At 37.5% G+C, this 23,325-nt stretch overlaps 3 protein-coding genes across 3 annotated transcripts; all 3 read left to right on the forward strand.

Moving 5' to 3' along the window:
* Nucleotides 1–9,245: 9,245 nt before the first annotated feature.
* Nucleotides 9,246–14,947, forward strand: LOC112188298 (farnesylcysteine lyase). The gene is made up of 5 exons (XM_024327395.2): nucleotides 9,246–9,851; nucleotides 9,928–10,101; nucleotides 12,504–12,863; nucleotides 12,982–13,157; nucleotides 14,404–14,947. Exons 1-5 carry the CDS (start codon nucleotides 9,348–9,350, stop codon nucleotides 14,666–14,668), a joined length of 1,479 nt encoding a protein of 492 aa, XP_024183163.1. The 5' UTR covers nucleotides 9,246–9,347; the 3' UTR covers nucleotides 14,669–14,947.
* A 1,111-nt stretch (nucleotides 14,948–16,058) lies between these two features.
* LOC112190882 (probable aquaporin SIP2-1) lies at nucleotides 16,059–19,466 on the forward strand. Its single transcript, XM_024330388.2, has 3 exons — nucleotides 16,059–16,432; nucleotides 18,560–18,820; nucleotides 18,942–19,466. Exons 1-3 carry the CDS (start codon nucleotides 16,148–16,150, stop codon nucleotides 19,092–19,094), a joined length of 699 nt encoding a protein of 232 aa, XP_024186156.1. The 5' UTR covers nucleotides 16,059–16,147; the 3' UTR covers nucleotides 19,095–19,466.
* Nucleotides 19,467–20,001: 535 nt separating this feature from the next.
* On the forward strand, nucleotides 20,002–22,274 carry LOC112188413 (RNA polymerase II transcriptional coactivator KIWI). Its single transcript, XM_024327522.2, has 4 exons — nucleotides 20,002–20,234; nucleotides 20,331–20,436; nucleotides 21,910–21,932; nucleotides 22,008–22,274. Exons 1-4 carry the CDS (start codon nucleotides 20,097–20,099, stop codon nucleotides 22,065–22,067), a joined length of 327 nt encoding a protein of 108 aa, XP_024183290.1. The 5' UTR covers nucleotides 20,002–20,096; the 3' UTR covers nucleotides 22,068–22,274.
* Nucleotides 22,275–23,325: the final 1,051 nt, after the last annotated feature.

The raw sequence follows: 23,325 nt of genomic DNA on the forward strand, positions 1-23,325 counted from the left end.
TCCTTTGACAAACTCGAGACTAGGTTCAACTATTACTTCTTATACAGTTTTCTGAGTTAGTGTTTGTTATGGTACAACCCATATATATTTCTATGGTTACCACTGTTAGAGTTTCTTTTTTTAAAGTAGTACATGCATCACTGTTGGTTGAGGTGTGTAATCATTATTGGTACATACATACACTACTAAACAACTCTGCTGGCTGGGGATAATGTGGTTCTTAGTAGTCAGTACTATCCATTGTAAATTTTAACTACCGCTTGAAATTTTTGTTCAGAATCAACAAATTGAAAGATATCACAAGTACACTTAGAATTTTGTTTTTTGGTTAATCACACAAGTACACTTACAATACAATTTAATCATTTTGTTTTAGTCATTTGAGGATTTAGTTTGACAATAAAGATTATCAATCTGATTGGGTCGGTTTTTGTTTTTTACAGTTCCCAGGTCTCCACTTGCATACGGATCCAGGCAAAGGAAAATTTTTGGCCCTTTTCTTTTGCGAAGTCCTTTTATCAACATTTTTTTGGACCAGTATCTCAATTTTTTGAAGTATCACATGAATTTTCAAAAATATCTTATTTTTCATACAAAATTAAGCTCTGAACAAAAATAAACCTAAAAGAATATAACTTGATTATTTTATCTTAGACTTCATCCCAGGTGGCCTTGTGGGGCTCACTTTAGGAATAACTCTATTGAAAATTCAGCAAAATCACCCATAAAGATGGACTACCCAAAACCTATAGAAAAGCAATGTACACTTTTTAAATCAACCACCATCCTCAACTCCTGGAACCTACATGCTCTGCACAATCATGACCAACTTCATAAACACACCATACTCCATAACAAGTATCACAAGTCCGACACTTCTACAATAGTAAATTGAATATCCAAAATTTTGCATATCTCCAAATATACAAATACAACTCCTAATTTTATAACAATAAATAGGTAATCAAAGCAATATAGAAGAGAGAAACCAAAATAGACTACAAATATGGTCTACAAAAGTTAAATTATTTCGTCTGAGTTCGGGGGCAAAATTGACTTTTTTCGTCATTACTATAAATAGGTGGTACCTTGCATTTTTTTTTGGAGGGGGGGACCCTATGATCGAGCCGTATACGAAGAAAGAGTGGGGGAGATCCAGACCGATCCCCTTACCTGCCTCGAAACTCTGGTCCAGTGGGTTCTCCACCATATGGCCAGTCCTGGCTGCTGCACTGGACGAAAAATGACCATCTCTTCACCATAGTTGAGTCTTGGCTTTGGTTTCTTCGGAAGTTTGAGGATTGGACTTGTGTTGTTAGAAGTGGTTGTTTGTCTTGCAGGTTTGGGTAGTCCAATTTTTATAGAAAGTTTTGATGAATTTTTGGTATAATTTTTTGTAAAGTGGATCCCGCATGTCCACTTCTAATTTCATGGTGAAATTTAGGGCAGGTCCTATCACTGACGATGGAGAACTAATTAGAGTAGACATGTTGTACATAAGGAAAGAACTTTGGATTAACATGTATTGACTCTATTATATATGAATGGTTACCATATTCCAGAGTGGTCTAGCATGAGTATCATTGTCAAAACTCAAAACCCAACTCAATGTGCAGACTCTCTACACAGAAGAAAATTAATACATAATAGTAGTTTTTTTTTTTTTTGAATAATTGATGCCAACGTGTGCTTAAGAGATACAAAAATTCGTTACTAAGTTCATTGTTTCAAATCAATCCAGTCTAATAATGCAAAATGGAGTTTCGACTCCTCCTAAACCCTAGCTACCTTGGCTTTGGGTCCTATCAATGGAGAGCAATGGCAATCTTCGATGGAGTTGCTCTCTTCGCCTCTAATTGCATTGCCACAGAAATCCACATTGGTTTGGCTCGGCAAATATCCAAGCCGTTTCAACATCTGGCCTCTTGGTTGTTGAATCTTGTTACTCTATAGGCACTTGTGTTAGGAGTGAGTTTTCGGTGACTGAGGGATTCACCAGGTTAGGATGGAAGCTCCGCCAATGTAGAGCCAGGTTAAAGGACTCAGATCGGAGATGGTTCGGTCAATCTCTGGAAGGTGATGCGGCAGTTGGGTTCAAGTCGTCTGAGGCATGCAAAAAATGATGCGTCCTGTGTATGGTTTTAAATCCAAGGGCGGTAGAGAGAGGTGCGCTTCTGGTGTGACTATGGCTGAAAATTGAGGGTGGCGGTGTTGTGTCGTGAGCGATTGTTCGATGTTCTATTTTGGGTGTGTTACCGATGAAGGGGAACATGACAGAACTCGCTACAGTGATGTTTGGACTCGTAGCCTTAAGCGGCGGGGATCTGAAGAGGCCAAGTTGCTCCTGGAGGAAGGTGAAGTCAAATGTTGATCGTTGGAACCAAGGTTTGGAGGCCGCGATCTTGAACGGTGCAGCAAAGGGCAAACCTAATGTGGGTTGGGTGCCCAAATTAGTTTTGTGGCCCAATTTACGTTGGAGGCCCAATTCTGTATTGAATTGGAGAAAATCTAATTTTGTATTGAATGCCTATTTACTGTTTCCTAGTTATAGGTTTTCTTTTAAATAAGTGAGCACTGGTTGTCTAATGAGTGGTGTTAGCATGCCATGTCCTAGACTTGCCCATAGAGATGGCAAGAGAAGGTATGTATCCGAGCCATTTTGGCTTGAGTTGAAGGAGAACTAATTTGTTGATTCAAAAAAGAGATTAAAAAAAGTAAATTTAGCATGTTCGTAATGAGCCAAACCTTTCCAGCAACACATGCAGGACCGCTTTTGATATCAAAATTTTAAACTGTCTCCAATGAAATGCAATTTTCAGAGAACAAAAATGAAAGGGAAAGGATACTTAATGGTCACATATTACATAATACTTCTAAGCCTCAGTAATTGAATACGCAAACACATCTTTGCCTGACAGATTCCGATAACCTCCAGTTTGTATTCTATGTTGTTTCGCTCCTTAGGATTGATCCAAAAACACCTTTAATATCTTTGATACATCAAGAGATATCTGGTGCGCTTCCTAACAATCTCAGCAGGAGAGACAACATCCTCCAAAATAGCCTCGCAAGAGAAAACCCAATAAGCCCATCTAGATGAGGGAGTTTCCCTACGACGACTTCATTGCCGCCCTGAATGGGTTCTCTGCCAAGAGCTTTTTGGGGAAAGGAAATGCACAAGGCTATTCTCGACTATAGGAAGCTCGTAGATGAGGTTAAGAGGACTAAATACCTAAAGAAAACTAAGTCGATTTATATGTTAAGGTCGGCGTCACGGACGTCGAATGCGGGACGGAGATCGGATGATTAGGACGAAGAGTTCAAGGTCATCGACTTTAGGATTCGACCTCATCGAAACTCAATGAAAATTAATCTTCAAGAAACGGCGACCGAAAACCGATGGTGGTTCGGAAAAGGTTCACGGCCGATGGAGTACCAATCGAATTCCATGTGCTGAGCTCTAGATCGAAGTTATCCTTCTTCAGGAGGCCATCGTCTAGCACGGAGATCCAACTAAGCGACCTCATTTGTCTGACTCTGACGAGGAGAAAGGGGGAGAGAGATTGATGGCATGAGGTATCTTATTAATTTGACTGAGGGCGTAATTGTCATTTAACACTTGAATTAAGTAGCTGAGAATTAAAAATTCTCAGTGGTGTAAATAGGATAGCCTTGGCTTGAGCCCCAAAAAATACACTAATTCATGAGCAATGTTGAAATATGTGTAAAGTAGAGGCACTAATATACAATGTGTCTATTTTTAGTGTTGGTTAAAATATCACACATACTCTTCAGTCGTCGCTCTTAGAAGTCTCCTTCATCCTCTTTGGAAGAGATGCATTTGAAAAACTTGAAATATATGTAAAGTAGAGTAATATGCAATGTGTCTATTTTTAATTTTGGTTAAAATATCACACATCACTCTTAAAAGTCATCTTCATCCTCTTTGGAAGGGATGCACTTCAAAAAAAAAAAAAACATATATTTCAAGTTTTGGTTAAAATGTCATCATGAGATTAGAATAATAGCCATCTCTATCTGCTTCTTCAAACTAAATATATCAAACTCTACTCCATGTTGGAAAATTTGGTCGATGGATGCTACTTCTTTCTCCATATTTCACCTCCTACAAGATCTCAAAAATAAAATATATTAGTAACAAATAATAATCATAATATTATTGTCATAATAGAGAAAATAACAAGGATTATAGAACTTATCTCTTCAATTTATAGGCTTCCGAATGACACATTACTCGAAAAGAGTTTTAGGTTGAGGCATGTAAACACTGCCCTTAAGAGTAGATTTCGCCCCTCGGAGACAATGTCTCGATGTAGCAGGTTTGTGGCGCCCTACCCTCCAGGATACAACAACCGTTAATCCTTGTAAGCGTACACTCGCAAACTTGGATCCTAGAACTGCTTGATTCTTTCCTTTGGCAAAATGTAAAATAGTAAAACTCTCAAAACTTTATGACAAAAAAAATAATTCGAGAGAGAGAGAGAGAAAGACTAGTTTTAAAAGAGATGATGAAAGAGGAAGAATATCTGTCGCATTTGGAGCAAGTGGTGTTCTGGCTTATAAAAGAGTTGCTAGCTAGTATAATTATACAAATCATAAAGAGATTGAATGATAAATTGATAATAGAGGGGTTACAAAATGGGTAACTGTTATAACCCCCATGTATGAAATAATTACTAGACGGGTTATGATCATGATAAATATATATATTAATATGAGTCAATTTGTAATTTATAATCCCAATAAGTGCTCTAAAAACAAAACTGAAATTCATAACTACAAAATTTAAATTGACACATTTAGAAAATAAGGCAAATACCTTTCATCATATAGTTGTGTATTTTGAAATATCAACTAAAATTCCAACAATCCCCCACATATTTCAAAATACAAGAAAGTTTACCGACAAAGGAATAAAGGGATGCGTCAAAGTAAAAATGAAAATATACCAGATGAAACTGAAAAAATGGATATGCCAAAAGAAAGTGAGAATTCAATGCATTTGAACTAGTGTCTTTTGGACTATGAACTAGCCATAGGATAAGTCAGCCATGACTCACAGAAATTTGGTGAAAATAAAATTTTCTATGAACCAGAATTTCTTGATGTGAATCAGAGAGCTACTATCCACATTGAATCTCTATCAAGCTTGTTCTGCGGGTGGGCACGAATAGGCCATGCGCCCCTACCTGGATATTCATGAGTGCTCTAGAAAACTTGCCAAAGTTTCATAGGAAGCGGCCCAACTTCCACACTCATATAGGTAAGTCCATCAAGTGTGTACTGGAATCAAACACACCACCCATGTGTAAGGGCTATGGTACTTATTAAGAACAAAGTTCATCCTCATACGTTCCAGTTAAAGCACTATCTATGCACCATAGGGATGGAGTTTTAATCTGATAGTGCGTCACTAATCAACAAGTGACTTGTTATTACCCATATGAACCTACTTCCTGTGATCGCCATTCACATAGGTTGGGTTACCATCACTCTTGACCTTTGTTATAGGCATAATCTCATCCCCCTCGATGTATTAACCACCAGGTTCGGCCTTTAGCCCAGTGGTTTTGTCAGAGTATTGGCCAAAATCAACTCTGACCTACACAACTTATTGAATAATCTCAACAATAAGTAATCTTTATTGGATTTTTAGTTATCCAATCTCATTTAAATATAAGAGCCTATTTTTTCTTGTTTTTCCTTGACCCCACAATTTTTAGTCTGTCTGAATTAGGTTCAGGCTCATAAATATAGGCAAGACAATATCAAGCCATATGTATTTAGGCAACGAATTTTTGCATGTCATGGACTTGGGAATTTAATACGCAACAGTATTTACCGATTTCGTGACTTCGGATACCTTAGTCACCCCCACATTTGGAGCCATCAAGTGTCTCTTAATTCTTGATCAAAATTAAATTTGATCATGGAGATACATTGAATGTCTATTTTCTCAAAGCATAAACTGAAGGCAGCAATCAATGAGATAGTTTTTCAAGGCGTCAGCATAAGGACAATATCGAGGTGTCAATGAAAAAACTGCAAATTTTTATTTGTTTTGAAGCAACATTGACCGAAAGGCAGCAAAATTCGAAAGGCAACCCAAAACCTTAAGGCAGCATATGCAGCTAATCATCTTAGCAAATATGGCTAGGGAACCATATTTAAAGACTTGTTGTCTCTACATTATATCCGGAAGCACCAACAATATAGAATCAGGTAACTATTTTCTCGGTGACCAAATTCTCAAGGCAACCGTGTTCATTACCATTTAAATATCAAGCAACCCTTATAATTTGTAACCAAATTTTAAGGCAACATTTTTCCGAAGGCATCAACCGTAGGGACAAAATAATATTCTGAGGCATCAAATTACCAAAGTCAACTGTCAATATAAAACTGACAAATAATTTCTCAATGCATTATTCATGATAACACATTTATTTTTCAGGCAACCGAGACATCATCTTAATCAAGAGGCAACGGAAATATTGAGAGGCAACAACTTTATTATTTCCGAAGAAACAATAATCCGAAGGCAACATTTCAAATTTTTTTTTCTTTGAAGGGACGTATTCCGAAGGCAACAACAAAGAAACAACTTTGTGAGTTATAACGGTAAAAATATATTTTAGTGCATATAAAATAATTATGGTTCAAATCATATAACATAGAATTAAAAACGCTTGCTAAACCATAATATTAATAGCAATCACTGATGCAAAATAAATACTACGAAAATGGTAAAACGATATTAAACACAGAAATTAATATAGAAAAGTAAATGTGCGAAACCGTTAATTTTTAAGCTACAAACATAATTCCTTTGAACAATGAAGCAAATAAAACTAAAATCACACAACTTAAATCTTAATTATACCATGCATTACTAACCAAAAAATGCACATAATAGAATCAACATTTAAATGCCAATTGAAAAATCATTAGCAATCAAAATTTACAACCATGCAAATTAAATGCAAAGAATAATTGTCATGGTAGAAGTTTAGAACATAATTTTCCAATATAATGCAGCAATAAACAAAGAGTAATTGTTTCAGGTTTCAGTGAAAAGACTTTCAAAAAACAATACTACTTTTGAAACTCTTCAAAACCATAATAAGCATGTTGAAAATATAAACCAATAAAGTGGTGAAGAGAAATGACTTATCTTCATGTCCAAACTTTCCACAAGGAAACATCCACCAACAAATTCAACTCTTAAGATTGTTGGAAAATTTGGTCGATGGATGCTACTTCTTTCTCCATATTTCACCTCCTACAAGATCTCAAAAAATAAAATATATTAGTAACAAATAATAATCATAATATTATTGTCATAATAGAGAAAATAACAAGGATTATAGAACTTATCTCTTCAATTTATAGGCTTCCGAATGACACATTACTCGAAAAGAGTTTTAGGTTGAGGCATGTAAACATTGCCCTTAAGAGTAGATTTCGCCCCTCGGAGACAATGTCTCGGTGTAGCAGGTTTGTGGCGCCCTACCCTCCAGGGTACAACAACCGTTAATCCTTGTAAGCGTACACTCGCAAACTTGGATCCTAGAACTGCTTGATTCTTTCCTTTGGCAAAATGTAAAATAGTAAAACTCTCAAAACTTTACGACAAAAAAAAATAATTCGAGAGAGAGAGAGAAAGACTAATTTTAAAAGAGATGATGAAAGAGAAAAAATATCTGTCGCATTTGGAGCAAGTGGTGTTCTGGCTTATAAAAGAGTACGTTGCTAGCTAGTATAATTATACAAATCATAAAGAGATTGAATGATAAATTGATATATTAATATGAGTCAATTTGTAATTTATAATCCCAATAAGTGCTCTAAAAACAAAACTGAAATTCATAACTACAAAATTTAAATTGACGCATTTAGAAAATAAGGCAAATACCTTTCATCATATAGTTGTGTATTTTGAAATATCAACTAAAACTCCACCACTCCAAAAGGCAAGTAAACAAGCCCAAACAGCAATCTAATGTCAAATAGTGTGAATCCTCAAAAGAAGTATATAATTGCATGTTGAAGGCTTAGAAAGACTCAGAAGAATAGAAGTAGAGGATGCACAAGATACGAATTGGGAAAATCTTTCAGACGATGAAACACTCAATTTGAAGAACATGATGGAAGGTTAAAGAGATTAACATTGCCAAAAGGATGAAATTAGAGAAGAGTAGCAATAGAATTAGAGGCAAAAAGAAGATGAAGATAGAGCAGCAGAGCAGCAACAATTCCATAATTTTGTTTGTCAGTAATAAGCAAGAAAAAAGACAAAGAAGTAATTAGCTTGCATGACAAGAAAATAATTTCTTCAAAAGACAAGGGCATAATTGTCTCTTCATGATAAAAATCATAGTTACTGGTAAATACATTACTGAAAGTGTACTGGCCGGAAATCAGCCCAAAACTAATGCCTTTTTTTTTTTGTAATAAAAAACATTTTTTTTTTTGAAAGGAATATTGATATCATAGAATCAATAGGCGTAGAAATAGCTAGAGTCTTACCCGCTTACACAAAAATTCAGAAAAACTCAATAAATCATATCTAAGCATATGCAAAAAACTCATTATGGTATAAAGGGATGCTCGCATTTAAGTAAGCCTAGTCTAACAAAAGAAAAACATTGCTCCCTAAGGCAAAAACATTCATCTAGCCCTCACTTGCCAGCACGCAATTGTGGTACAAATACGAAGCTACCACATCTCAGAAAGCTTCTACAAGCTATTCCTGCTATATTAGGCACATCACCTACTACCAAAATAAATAAATAAATAAATAAAAAAGGCTTAGCTCCTTTCCCCGAGAACTCGAGCTTGATGCATCATCAAAATTGTCTAGCTTGGCCTTCTTCTTCTTGTCGACTGCCCCCTCAGGCTGCTTTACCTTCATCTTGGTAGCCATACCATTAGCAAGCTTGTTTCTGTAATGTGAAAGCTCCAGCTAGTCCACATGGATTCAATTATTAATAAATACAATGCATTAATCAACCACCAATCCAAAGAATAATTAGGGTCCCCTCTACTTTGTGACTATCACATGCATGGTACGTTACAAGCTGGTCATGGAAACATAAAGTCTTAATTCAATAATGTTGCCGTGGAAAAATATAAAGTATAGTTTTTTAGATTGCCTTGAAATATATGTAAAGTAGCGTAACATGCAATGCGTCTATTTTTAATTTTGGTTAAAATATCACACGTCACTCTTAGAAGTCTCGTCTTCATCCTCTTTCAGAACGTATGCGTTTGAAAAACTGAGCTGTGGTGGGTTTCAAGTCCGAGAGTTGTCCAATTTCAACGACATGTCGTCGTCGTCGTCTTCTTCGGCAATTCCCGCCCTCACCTTAATCTCTCTCTGGCTCCTCCTCCCCGCACTTTCCCAAGCTGATGACACAGTCTGCATCGTCGGCGCCGGCATCGGCGGCGCTTCCGTGGCCCACTTCCTCCGCGAATACTCTCCCTCCACTCTCAACCTCACGATCCGAATGTTCGAGCGAAACGGCGTCGTCGGGGGACGCATGGCCACTGTCAACGTCTCCGGCGAGTTCTTCGAGGCCGGCGCCTCGATTCTCCACCCCAAGAACTTCCACGCCGTCAACTACACCAGGCTGCTGAACCTCACCGTCAACAGTCCGTCGGATGATTCCGAGGGTTTTGGAATTTGGGATGGGGAGAAGTTCATCTTCAAGACTCTGAGCGTGAAGTCCAAGCTTCCGTTTGTGAACAGGATTGTTTCGCTGGCGAATTCGCTGCTGCTGTTCGTCCGGTACGGCTACTCGCTCGTCAGAATGGATAGATTCGTAGAGGTACTTCTACTTGTGCCTAGCGTGTTTCGGATGTGTGATTTGTGATTTAGATTGCGATTTGGTTTCTCTGGTGCAGACTACTGTGAATAGTTTCTTGAAGTATTATGAGAGCTTGAAGACGAGGCCGGTTTTCGAGTCTGTGGATGAGATGCTTAAATGGGCTGGTTTGCACAATCTCACGGCGAGGACTTTGGCTGAGGAGCTGGCTGATTCTGGCTTGTGTCCCTTGTTGATACAAGAGCTTGTCACTGTAAGAACTTTTCTCCACACAAGAATTTTTTAAGCTTAACTTTCTCAAGTATTAAATGATGGAATGCTTTAGTTCTTTTGATTGTTTGGGGTAGTCCGGTAGGGTATGCTGCTTTATGCATTGCCCTTTATTAGTAGTTTCACTTTGGTTGGATTCGTTTGGGTCTGTTATGATGGTGTGGTTACAGATAGTTAATTAGTATTGATTACAGATATCTCCCCATGTGTGTAGCTTGTATGTCTTTAAAAGTGTTTTATGATCTGAATTCATGTTATTGAAGTGTACTGGAGCCTATGGAGCTTGTATATATAGAAGAAAGGAGGATTCTGTCAGAGACATGGTTTTACTGGGTTTTTTAGATTGAGAAATGTGTTGTGGGGTGATCAACCATCTCTCTTAAAGATGAGCAGTAATAGAATCCCAGTCAATATGAATCACCTTGCTGCAAAGGCTGCACCGTGAGTTTGTGCATTTGTTCTTTTAAGAAGCATCTGTAGAGGGAAATGACTAAAAGAAAGAGACCAGAAAAGAAGATAAGATTGGGGACATATACATAAGCCCACAAAAGCTTTTGAATCTGTTTTTGACTTTGTTTGAGTCGGCTCCAAAGAATTGGATGCCTTCTTATATGTCTTTTGGAGTTTATTTTGACTGCTCAACTGTGAGTTTCTAGCATTGATCATATATCATATATGGCTGAAAACAGCTTAGATCCTGGAATCCTTCTCTTTTTATCACTGCCTTATCTGTTACTATGTCCTTCCCACTGAGATACCCATTTATATTCTTGATTCATCTCTGCCTTGATTCAGTCAAATTGAGTATGTAGATTGCAATATCCCTAGGTTAGGTCGTTACACTATGGTGCAAGCTTATCCTTCCTCTTTACTGCCGAACATTTGAGCTGGTGCGTTCACTACTTCACTGCATAGCTTTAATGAATCATAAACAACAAAAAACCACACATATGCCACTGCTGAGAGTGCATTACCTACTAGGAACAGCTTTCTCGGTGGCCAAACCAGTGTTTAAAATTATAGTTATGAACAATTTATGCATAAAACATGTAAGTAACCTTTTGCTCGAATTTTATGAGACAGACGTGATGATAAGAAGAAAAATTTTGTATTATATATCCGTTCATTACTTGTTGGTCTTAGGATCTTGTGCAAACACCTGTAACATATTTTTTTTCTTAAAGAAATTTCCTTTCACTTCCATATAAAACCTTAAGTCAGTGATCATATAAGTTGATTTTGCATACCTAGGTAATATGATTTTATGTAGGAATAAGTATTTCTAGGTGGTGAGTCGATCACCACTTTAAAAAGTGTGTTCAGTTGGACCTGTCATGAATTTATGATTTGGAACAATTTTGCTAATGGACTGTATAGTCTAATATATATGCTTATGCATTTCCAACCACAACCCAGTTCATCCTTATGCTGGAGCTGGGCACTTGGGAAGAGTTGTCATGGCCGATGAAAAAGTAACTAGAAATTCTTTTTGATCTGAAGTCTTGGCTATTTAAAGATAGCCATAAGCAAAAAGGAATGCTCTCAGTCATTTGGCTAGTGAAACTACTGCTGGGAGCTTTTACAACGTTATAATCTGTTTTGAACTTCTCCGTATACATTTATCGCAGCCCCACTTTTTTTAGTCAATCATTAGCTATTTAAAGACAGCCATAAGCAAAAAGGAATGCTGTCAGTCAATTAATTAATGAAACTACTGCCCTGAGCTTTTACAAAGTTATAATCTGTTTTGAACTTTTCCCTATACATTTATTGCAGTCCACTTCTTTTAGTCAATTATTTTTTTCCTGCTATTTTACTGTTGCATATCTGAGAATAGACAGCCACCCTTCACCTTCATAGTTTATTGATCTCCTTTTATATGTAAGTACATCTTATACCATATATGAACATTTGATTATTTATGTGACTTCAAACGAAAAATGAGCATTGAGACCCTGGTTATCCTATTGTATTGGCCCAGCTTGAAGTTTGAAAGCTCGATGTATTTTTTTATTCGTGTACAAAAGAATTTTCTTTTGTTCAAAATGACAGAATTGTTATAGTTTTACATTTTATTGGAGGTAGGGCATTTATCATCCTTATCCTGCAATTTTATTGCAGTTATTTTATGCTCAGAACATAGGAGTTTTAGTTCTTCAGCTTTCCTTTCCATCAGTGTATAAGACTTCATGGAATATATGAATATATATGTATATATCTATCTCCTTTGTCTGGATGGTGCCTTAACTTTCAACTTTCAGGGAGAATCTTGGTTTGTTGAAATTCTATATACTGAACTCTGAAGTTTGCTAATAAGTATAGCAGTCATTGAAGGTCTTGAAATATCATTAGAAGTTAGTACTCTGCTAAATTCTTATTCTTCAGGTCATCACAAGAATCAATTATGGCCAAAATGTCAGTATGAGTGGACTTGGAGGTGCGGTATCATTGGCAGGATCTGGTGGAGGATTATGGTCTATCAAAGGAGGGAACTGGCAGATGGCTTCTGGATTGATCGATCGTTCAGATGTTGCATTGCATCTTCATGAAGAGATAGAATCTATTTCTTCAATTGGGGACTACTACGAACTTAACTCGACCATGGGGAATAGTTATACATGTGATGTTGCTGTAGTTGCTACACCTCTAGATGAGTTGAATGTTGAATTTACTCCTTCAGTTTCAATTCCTAAAAGAGAGTTGCAACATACACATGCAACTTTGGTTAGAGGCCTTCTAAATCCTGTAAGTATCTAGCATTGTTAGAAATAATGTGTGACTTGTGTGCATGTGTATCAAGTGTGTTTGAGTATAATTTGTATGGCATCCCAACCATTAATTGTTTATTTGTTTTTTCGAAAAGGTATATTTTGGCGTGAATTCAGTGTCAGAACTCCCAGAACTGGTTGCCACGCTTGAGGATCCTGATCTTCCATTCACAAGCATCTCTGTTCTCAAGCAACATGCCGGGAATGATATCACTTACAAGATATTTTCTCGACAACCAATGGCGGAGGCACTTCTAGATAGTATCTTCAGGTAATACTCTTAAGTTTCTACCAGCTACCACTCGTTTGGAATCAACAGGTAGAGAGAATATGATGGTCGCATATGGATCATAGTTTTGTTCACTTCTCTTAGTTTTCTCCTATTGTCCACTGTCCTGAATGTCAATCTTGATTTAATTGTCATAGTACTAAGTCTTTCTTTCAACATCATTATATAAACAGAATAACAAAATTGTAAGCAGGGAGGAGATTAAAGTTGAATAACATAGTACATTAGATTTCTTGTGTATATTAGATTCCATTGGTATTGCCTAACCAACAAATAAAGGCTAGTTCATTTTTCTCCTGCCCTCCCTTTATTCTTGTCTATCCATGGTCGATCCTTTAATGATACTTTGCAACCTGGACCTCCCACAATGCTGCTTATAACAATGTTGGCATGCATGCCTGAGTGCCAAAATTGTCTTACTCAGCCCAGTACCACTTGGTCTATAGCCTTTGGTCTTAAAACTGTTCTAAAAAATTATTTATATTAGCTTATGTAGACTAGTTGTTATATTTTTCTTAGGAAAAGAAATATTGTTGTAGGTAAGAGATAAAGTTTAGTGTATGAAAGGAAGTATGCATGGCTTTTACATGCCACGTTGTTGTTGTACACATGACTGCACAAATTATTTCTTGTTGTATACATGGTTTTCACATGTCATAGTGGTGTACTGCTAAACTATTGCTTAGGAGTTAAGAGGTTGATATAGTAACAACTTCAAAATTTTGGGGTCGACATGTTTGACATTAGCCTAGGTTAAAAAGGAAACATCTAGCAAACTCTGAGGCTTAAAGTTATGGCACCTATGCTCCCCGGTCCTGTTTATTTCTAAGTTCTTCGCTAGTAGAGCACTAGGCAGTTGTCAAAGTCTACTTTTGGAAATATTACTTCAATAAGAAATAAAAAGTTGAAGTTAGCTAACATGGGTTCACATGTCCAGTAGCTAACTTGCTTACTACTTCTGAGCCAAGTAGCTAATTAGTACTTTCGGAAGGATTTTGGAAACATATTCTATGTCTGAGAAGCTAAATTATGTCACAATTGATAGGTGATGTTCATATTTGGTGTTTTGCTTGGACGAATTTTTTGACTTGGCTGTTCTTAATAACAATCAATATTGTTTATTTAATTTCAATGGTCTGATATATTGTTGAGGTGCTATAATGCTCTTAATTAGCCATATTTTTGTCAATAACCATCGGATAAACTCATAATAATAGTTTTGCTTTAGTGCGAGGACGGAGACAATTCGAATAAATTGGGCTGCATACCCTCATTATACTGCTCCTGAAGTATTTGCACCCTTTATCTTGGATGGCCAGCACTTGTACTATGTGAATGCTTTTGAGAATGCAGCAAGCACAATGGAGACGAGCGCTGTTGCGGCTGAGAATGTAGCAAGACTCATCTTGTCAAGATATTTTAGTGGTGTGCCTGTGAGTTTGGATCTCTCGAGCTCTGGTTCCAGTGGGGGAGGCGTTCATGTAGATCTGTGAATTGGTTTACGCTATCTCAAACTTGCTTGTAATTAAGATTAGGTGACAGTGTGACACAAACGTAGGACATCGTAATTTCTTGCAAAAGTCAGAACAACTCAAAGAATTTTGTTATAAACTGTAAGAACTTTTAGCCCCAAGTGTAGTCCTTGGATACCAATAAAAATGGCATTACATTAACATGTAGCTATTTAATCAATGTAATCCCGTACTGGTTCTTCCTCCATCCACTTTGTATTGCAATGAAGGAGCAAAACTTTCGTTTTCCCATTGATTAAATTTGGTGAACAGGAGTCTTGGATCTGAAGGACCTGTCTGGCTCCAATATATATCAGCTTGTTTAGTTTTGCTATGTACATTGGGACGTTATTTACTTTTGATTGTGTTTCTGAGGTGCTAGCTGTATGCAAGTGTTACAGTACACATAGGGGAGCTCTTTGGTTTTTTAATACAAAAGCAGAAATTAATTATAAATGAAAGTCTTTAGGCAACCAGTGTTAACAACATCAAACAGAACCGCTCTGAAAGCCTGTGGGGAACATAAGCCTTTTGTTGTGTGAACTTGTGTCATTTCACATGGTGGGTTTCTCTTATGATTACCGCACATTGAATAATGATTGTTTTTCCTCAGGAAAAGAAGAAGAAGAAGGTTTGCCAAATTGAAGTTTCAAACCAGCCTTAATAAAGATTTGTCAGTTCTTTTCAAACAAAACAAAAAAATATCAATTTTGACACTCGCCAAAATATATGACATGTTCTGTACTTTAGTATCAATAGCTTACTATTGAAAATCAACGACATCTTAATCCTTCAATTTGGTTTGCAATTTATTTCTTTGAATTTTCAAATTAGCCATTTGCTATTTTAGATTTTCAAAATTAATCCATGTTTGGACGAAGAAAAATGACGACAAGGTAGTAAATTGGCTAATTTTAAAAACGTAAGTAAGCAATTTGGCAGAAATAATATTTAGAGTAGCAAATTAGCTAATTGTGAAAACCTATGGTACCAAATTGACTGAAACACCAAGGTAAAACCTAGAGTAGCAAATTGGTTATTTCATCTCCCATCAACTTGAAATCCGATTTATCTATATCACAATTCCAAGCAAAACCTGTCATTAGTGTTGAGCCTCCAATTTACTAAACTTTTGTGCATTTGTGAATTCACGTAAAATTTGCAACAAAATATCAAGATGGCAAAGGCATCGAGCAGTTCTCTGAGGGGATCTTGTGCATGAGGCATGCCGAAGATTGATATAAATACCCTCGCATAGCTCAAGATAGTGTTCGAGTTTTTAATTTTTAATTTTTTTTCATAAAAAAAAAAAATGTTTATGACAAAAGGAATATTCCATCAAGAACATTAAAGTGTTAAAGACACGGGGAAGTTTCGTTTAAATCGTCGAAATCCTCAACGACAGACAGGATTAGGACCAGAGATAAAGAGAGATTGACCCAGATTGCGATTGATTCAGAAATGGGGAGGCCTGCTTTGCTCGCATCGGATTTGGTAATCTCATTCATGTGGGTCTTGTCAGGAGTTTTAATCAAGAAATTTATTCACAATGTCTTGGGGTTGGCTCACCAACCCAGTGGTGACATCCTCTACTTCGCCCTCTCAATCATCAACATGTTTTTCTTTGCTTTCTTGGCTAAGATTACCAAGGGTGGCACCTACAATCCTCTCACCGTTTTCTCTGACGCAATCACTGGCGATTTCAGCCGATTCCTTTTCACTGTTGCTGCCAGAATCCCTGCTCAGGTCACCTTTTTTATTATTATTATTATTTTTAATCTGAATTTTCAATTGGGTTTCAAATAATTGGTTGGTTTCTCTTGAATTGAATGCTTGCTCATGTATATTACGTGTGAAAATGCAGCATTTATGTATGAATCAATGGTGAAATTACAGGAGTTGATAGGAAATGAATTTTCGACTACTTATTATCTGTCTGTGAAAAAAGAAAATGCTATAATCTATAGGTTTTCGTCTAATTAAGTATAATGTTTTGTGATCCTAGACCGTGAATCCCCTATTTTGCAGCTTTTGTTCATGTCCTCTTACACATATTTGGTTGAACATTAGACATTGGTCCTAAGTTAAGGCCGATTCTATGTTTTCAGCTAATGACTTCTTTATGGGATCTTAGCTTAATGGTTCCTTGTTAGCCTGAAAGTAAGGATGTTAGCTTAATTTGACGTTTTCTAGCTGGGACATTGTCATGTATCAGTTCTCAACTCCCTCCAATTTGTCGTGGTTTTCATCTAAATTCTTGGCTTATTCCTGTGAGTGATATCTTCCTTTTGTATAAAATCAACTGGCCCCTCTTCTGACGTAGGCCGAGCTGACCAGTCATCCTCGGTGATGGGCCAGTTTTAGAGGGTCCCCAGGGATTGGGAACTTCTGGACAAGACTTGTTCCTTTAGCTGGTCAGGAGTAACCACTCCTGGCTGCATGTGGTAAGGAGGTGATACTGTACTGATTCTCTTGTTGGCTCTCTCTCTTTCTCTCTGCTGTACTTATTTGGCTCTGATAGGTCAACCAAGGTAGGAATCAGTCAGAGATATCAAAAGAAGCCGACTTACACCAGTCAAGCCTGCATTAGTGTCTTCGTTAGTGCAAAAACCTTTAGCACTGTCTTGTAACTTAGGGGACCTATATTTATACTGGTTCAAACCTAACCGGCATGCACACCACAAGAGATCAAGTTATCCTTATGAATTGCATAGGAACAGGTAGTATATAGGTGACCAAAGGTCTAAGACAGAGAGTTGTTGTGAGAATATACGGCAATTGAGAGTATTGTGATGGTACCTTCCAAAGGGACTCCAATGATTCTGTTATACAGTTGAGTGACAACTTTACCAGAGTGAAATGCAAAGGTCAGAGGCAGCACCTCTGGGAATTATTTCCCTATTTATAGGAGCTTGGGTCTGATCGTCCTATTTCCTGACGTGGGATTTTCCACATTTTCTGCCCTTCATGATTCTGACTCCCCTGAATTAGGGTTACCTCCCATCAGAAGGGCTCACAATTGTTCAGGTGTGTCTCCAAGCTTGCAGGAGGATATTCCTTTTGATAAATCTGGTGGCCTCTCTTCTAACGTGGGCTGAGTACATAATGCAGTCAGTCATATAGATGACCAGCCAGTCATAGAGGGTTGGCTAGAAATGCAACCTTCTGGACAAGGGGTGCTCCTTTGGCCAGTCACACTGTTACTGGTTGGGTGACATCGTTGGGGTCACTCCTTGCTTCATGCGGTTGGAAGGTGATACAATCCTGACCATGGCTCTCTCTTCGGTCGGTGGCTATCGTTGATGCCTTTTTCTTATCAAAGTCGTAGACATAGCTTCCTTTATTGCAGCATGTGTGATGGTTAAGTTTGACTGGATACACACACAAAATAATCCCATTTTGATTGCCATATGGGTTCAGAACACTTGATCCCTTCAAATTGAGGGTAAGTGATCTCATCGTCCCATTTAAGACAAATCTGATGATCATTCTTGATACTGACTTTACATAGGATTGTTGTTGCCATTTTTCTAAGAGTTTTTACTCTCTCATTCTTGCAACTTAACATGACAGTTGTTGGGTTCTTGAATGAAACCACCTTGGTGTTCACCTAATCACGGTGGTTGCCTTATCTCTTGTAGCGATAATGGTGATTTTGGACCGCCGGATATCTGCTAAATTCTGAATATGAGTGTGTTAGCTTTGAGTGTGAATCCCAGTTGCTCTTGAATTTATTCCATGTGACCTATGGTAACTCACTTGACGTATTATCACTCTTGGGATGTACAGGGAAAGATTTAGCTAGTTTCACAGTTTCTTCTTTTACAGGGACAACCACTTAATTCGTGTCAAATGTGTCATTTGTATCTCCAGGTTATTGGCTCTGTTGCTGGGGTCAAGTTCATAATGGAGATCTTTCCTGGAATAGGTCTCGGGCCACGTTTGACTGTTGACATCCATCGAGGGGCCCTTACAGAAGGATTGCTGACATTTGCAATCGTTACTATCTCACTTGGTCTTTACAGAAAAATCCCGGGGAGCTTTTTCATGAAGACATGGATCTCAAGTGTTTCCAAGTTAACTCTTCATATTCTTGGCTCTGATCTGACTGGTGGTTGCATGAACCCAGCTTCTGTAAGTACCTATAACAATCAAGCACTGTATATTTGTACGCTCAGCGTTGCTTTAATTTCTCATGATGGATTTGGAGAAGTTGAACGCATTAATTTACCAAACCTTGTTGACTTGTATGTAGGTGATGGGATGGGCTTATGCTCGTGGAGACCATATAACCAAGGAACATATTCTTGTGTATTGGCTTGCCCCAATAGAGGCAACTCTACTGGCAGTATGGACATTTAGGTTGCTATTTCCACCAAAAGAGGACAAGAAAGCTAAAGCAGAATGAAGTGATTTCAACTGATTTGTCATCTGTTTTCAGTCGGTAAAACGGATGATCTAACCTGGTAGGCACTGAAGAAGCTGGTAACTGCTGTTTTTTCGCTGATAGAAGCTGGTCATGCTCGTAACCACGCAAGTTTCTAGTGTATATGAATGAAATCATTGTAGCATTGCATATGTAATTGCTGTTCATATGGTGCATTTTTAGTCCCTGTATTGCTCGTTGGTTGCTTTTCCAAAAATGATGACCTACGGACTGCATACCAACTTTCAGACTAGAAATATCATTGTTCCTCGTTATGGGGTTTTAGACTCTGTATCTATGATTCTTTATTCCTTTTCAAAAATTGTAGATTTAAAGACCAAATCCACAAGAACAGATACTGCATAGTCAGTGGTTTAGTGCATGCAGCTCCTCTGGTCTGGTGCAACATTGCATCAATCTCATTCCCGGCGATCCTCCATTTCAAGCGTTTGGAAAACAGGAGATTGACCGCAGCAGCTTTATGAGCTACCTTAAGAGGCCAGCCGAGATCTTATTAGGAAGAAATTTGTTATTTACAAACATGGCCACATGGGTTCTAATTTATTTGAAGGTATTGAAATTCTTTAGTTCGACCAATCTCGAAAATATTTTTGAAATTAGTATTTATGTACTAATATTAACCGATATTTATCGAAGTTTTCTATCCACACTCAAAACTTTCATTGAAAATTTTCATATATACAAAATACTGACATGTTATATTGAAATCGAACTTTACCTTGAATCAATAAAAAAAAAAAAAAAAGATCCGAGTGTAGAAAAATCTAGAGGTGTCGTGTCGATAGAAAAAAAAACATTTCTGAAAAGCCAAAAAAGGAAAACTAAAGTCGCGGTCAAAATAGAGAGGCATATATATATTCGAGTGTGAGTCTGAGAGAGTCTGAAGTGGTGTGAGAAACAGAGAGCAGCAGGGAAGCGCCGAGATTCAAATTCCGAAGTCAGAGATCAAGCAGAGCGAAGAGAATGTCGTCTTGGAGAGGAAAGCGAAAGGACGAGGAGGACCACGCGTCCGACGGCGACTCTGAGGGCCACGCGCCCCCCAAAAAGACCGCCAAAAGAGACTCCGACGACGACTCAGCCGAGGACATCGTCGTCTGCGAGGTCACCACCTCTCTCTCTCTCATCTATTTTCTGCTGCTACATGTATAAATTCAAGAAAATCAGCGTGTGATTTCTAGGGTTTTTGGGAAATTGCAGATATCAAAGAACAGGAGGGTGACGGTCAGGAACTGGAACGGCAAGGTTATTGTCGACATTCGCGAGTTCTATGTCAAGGATGGCAAGCAACTGCCTGGAAAGAAAGGTCGTTTGCTTTTTTTTTTTTTTTTTTTGAGCTTATATTCGCTTGCCTTTGAGTTTCTTGCTTTTTAGGGTTTATCTGCTGATTCTTTTTCTGATTTGGTTGATGGCTTTTTGTGTTTCGGTCAGTGTTGAGAGTCTTAATATTGTTAATTGAAAATCTAATGCTTCATAGAATCAATATACCAGTTGAGAACCATGCTTCAAATCATTATATTTTGGTTTCAGCTATTGAAGGGCGTGAAAATGATAATGCAAAATTTAAGTGTTGTTTTTGTGGTTTTCCTTTCCCTTTAAGGTGTTGTAAGCGAAAACATTTGAGTTGGGTCATATTTAAGTCTAAATTCAAGAACATGAAATTTTGAGCAATTTCTACAAAATGTGTAGTAGACTAAGATAAGCAAAGTTATAGTGAGAGGAAACATATTTATGAGAGAGGAAATAGAAAAAAAAGTCAAATGGTTACAGAATGGATAATAACTCTAAGCCGTTTTTCAGAAAGCTAGTGGTAATTAGGTGATCATTCTATTGTTTTATGAGAACAATAATTCAACTGGTGTTATATAAATTAGTGTTTTGAAAGACGACCTTGAGGCGCATTGATGCAGGACAGAAGCCCTTGGCGTTTGTGATATACCAGAGAAAAACCATAGTGGAAAATAGGATCCCAGCAGAAACAATGAAGAAAAGAGAGATGAGCATTAAATCCAAACAAAACTGAGAATAAAGAGAATCTTGGTAGGCCTCTGAGAATCTTGGTTGTCTGAATTTATGAATAAAATGGATAGATGAAATGTACAGCAGTTGACCTAACCTCATAATACTTAGGCACATTAAATCCTAGGCCTCTGAGATAGATAAACTACTAAAGTTCTAAATTAAGTCTCTCGGATGCTCTTGCATCACACAACTCAAGGCATAGCTTTATGGGACACGTGTGTTTCTCCAATCATGCCATTTCAAAGAGATGTATACCTCATGGACATCTAATTTGCTTAAACCATGTACACAGTTCAAACTCCATTCAGCCTGGGCCCAGAAGAATGGGTAGGAAAGCCAGTGTGCAGTAAGGTCGAGGAAAGCAAAAACTTATGCAACGAGAGTCTAGTTTAAACTCCCTTCCTTTCCTGGTCCCAGGCCATGACCCAGACCTGCACACAATAGCTCTAATCCTTCATCCTTACTTGCCAGATAACTTCTCCAGCTTCATGTGGTATCACCAGCAACCCAGCAGCTTTTGTGTTATTTTCATTTTTCTTTTCGTTTTGATGTGGGATAAATGATTATTATACTTTAGCAGCTTCGCGAGAGTATCACCAGCCTAGTGACTTTGTATTCTCTTTTTTAAGTTCTTATTGCCTGTTTTTTCGAGGACTTGTATGAGAAACTGGATAAAATGCCATGAGATTATTTATTATGAGTGTGCTTTGTATTCATTATTTGGTACATAGAATGACACTCTTTCCCTTGTTTTCAGGAATCTCACTACCGATGGATCAGGTATGCATCTTGATGTACTTACATTTCGATACCTGCTCACAGAATTACCTATTGATCATTGTTTCTCTTGTGCAGTGGAATGTTCTTCGGAGTCATGTGGACGAGATTGACAAGGTTGTTAACGAGACTGGTTAGAAATATCTTTTGTGCTTTAACTAGAAAGTATGTGAGCCTGAGCCTGCAAGGTAATTTTGTTTAGGCTGTCAACACATTAACCATGTGTGATGCTTTTGTATCTATCTAGAATTGATAACTGTATTGAGGTCAATGACATTATGCTTGGAATTGGACTTGAACAATGCAAGTACTTGATCAACTATCTATAAGTATTAGGTTTGCCTATGGTCTGATGTGTATATATATTGCTGCCATCTAAAGCTGACGCATATTACTTTCATAAAATCCAACCGCATAATGTTTGTGAAGGAAACTCTACACGAGTGATTTGTTGAATCAATTGCACAAATAAGTAGGATTTAGAACTGAGACCAGCATTTTAGTGTCGATGCAATGCTACAATATTGTCCACTAAATTAAAAAAAAAAAAACCAACCGCATAATGTTTGTGAAGGAAACTCTACGTGAGTGATTTGTTGAATCAATTGCACAAATATGTAGGATTTAGAACTGAGACCAACATTTTAGTGTCGATGCAATGCTACAATATTGTCCACTAAATTCAAAAGAATATAGATGCATATGCAATTTGAACATGTTCCGCAATCAAAACATGGCTGGATCTGCCCGACCTTGATGTGTTAGTCTTCATCCCATGTTCTTTGTGCTTGTTACCAGGAGAACATGCACAACTGGATGAAGCCGTCGATATCCTTCAGATTTAGTTGGTGGGCTTACCTTCTGACATATGCACGTCCAGTACAGCAACATTGCGTCGAATACCAATCACACCATATATTTTTTTTAGTGTGATGTATTATTATTCTGGGTTTTTTACTTTAACAGTGTCTGAACTCTTCGAAGACTTTTGAAATAATACCTGAACTTTCAAAGTGATCAAGGTGATACCTGGACTTGAGTTTTCTTATCAACGTCGTACCTGCGTCAAAATTTCGTTACGGCTCCGTTAATTATGACACGTGTGACGCACGTGAGAGACTAAATGATGATAAAAAGACTAATTTGCCCTAAATCTAGGGGTATATTGGAAATTTTATCTATTTTTAATAAAAAAAATAGGTATTTACCCTTTTTTTTTAATCGTTTTTTTCTACCATCTCCACCGCTCGTCGTCTTCTTTTACCGTCTCCACCTCTTGTCTTCTTCAAATGCAATCTCTCTCACTCTTAGACTGTAACCAACCTCCATTACCATGATTGAACATTTCTCTTATAATCACGTACGGTGACTCTAGATTCCCATAGGTGCTCGTCCT

This window comes from Rosa chinensis, chromosome 2 (assembly GCF_002994745.2).
Source record: "Rosa chinensis cultivar Old Blush chromosome 2, RchiOBHm-V2, whole genome shotgun sequence".
Classification (NCBI taxonomy): domain Eukaryota; kingdom Viridiplantae; phylum Streptophyta; class Magnoliopsida; order Rosales; family Rosaceae; genus Rosa; species Rosa chinensis.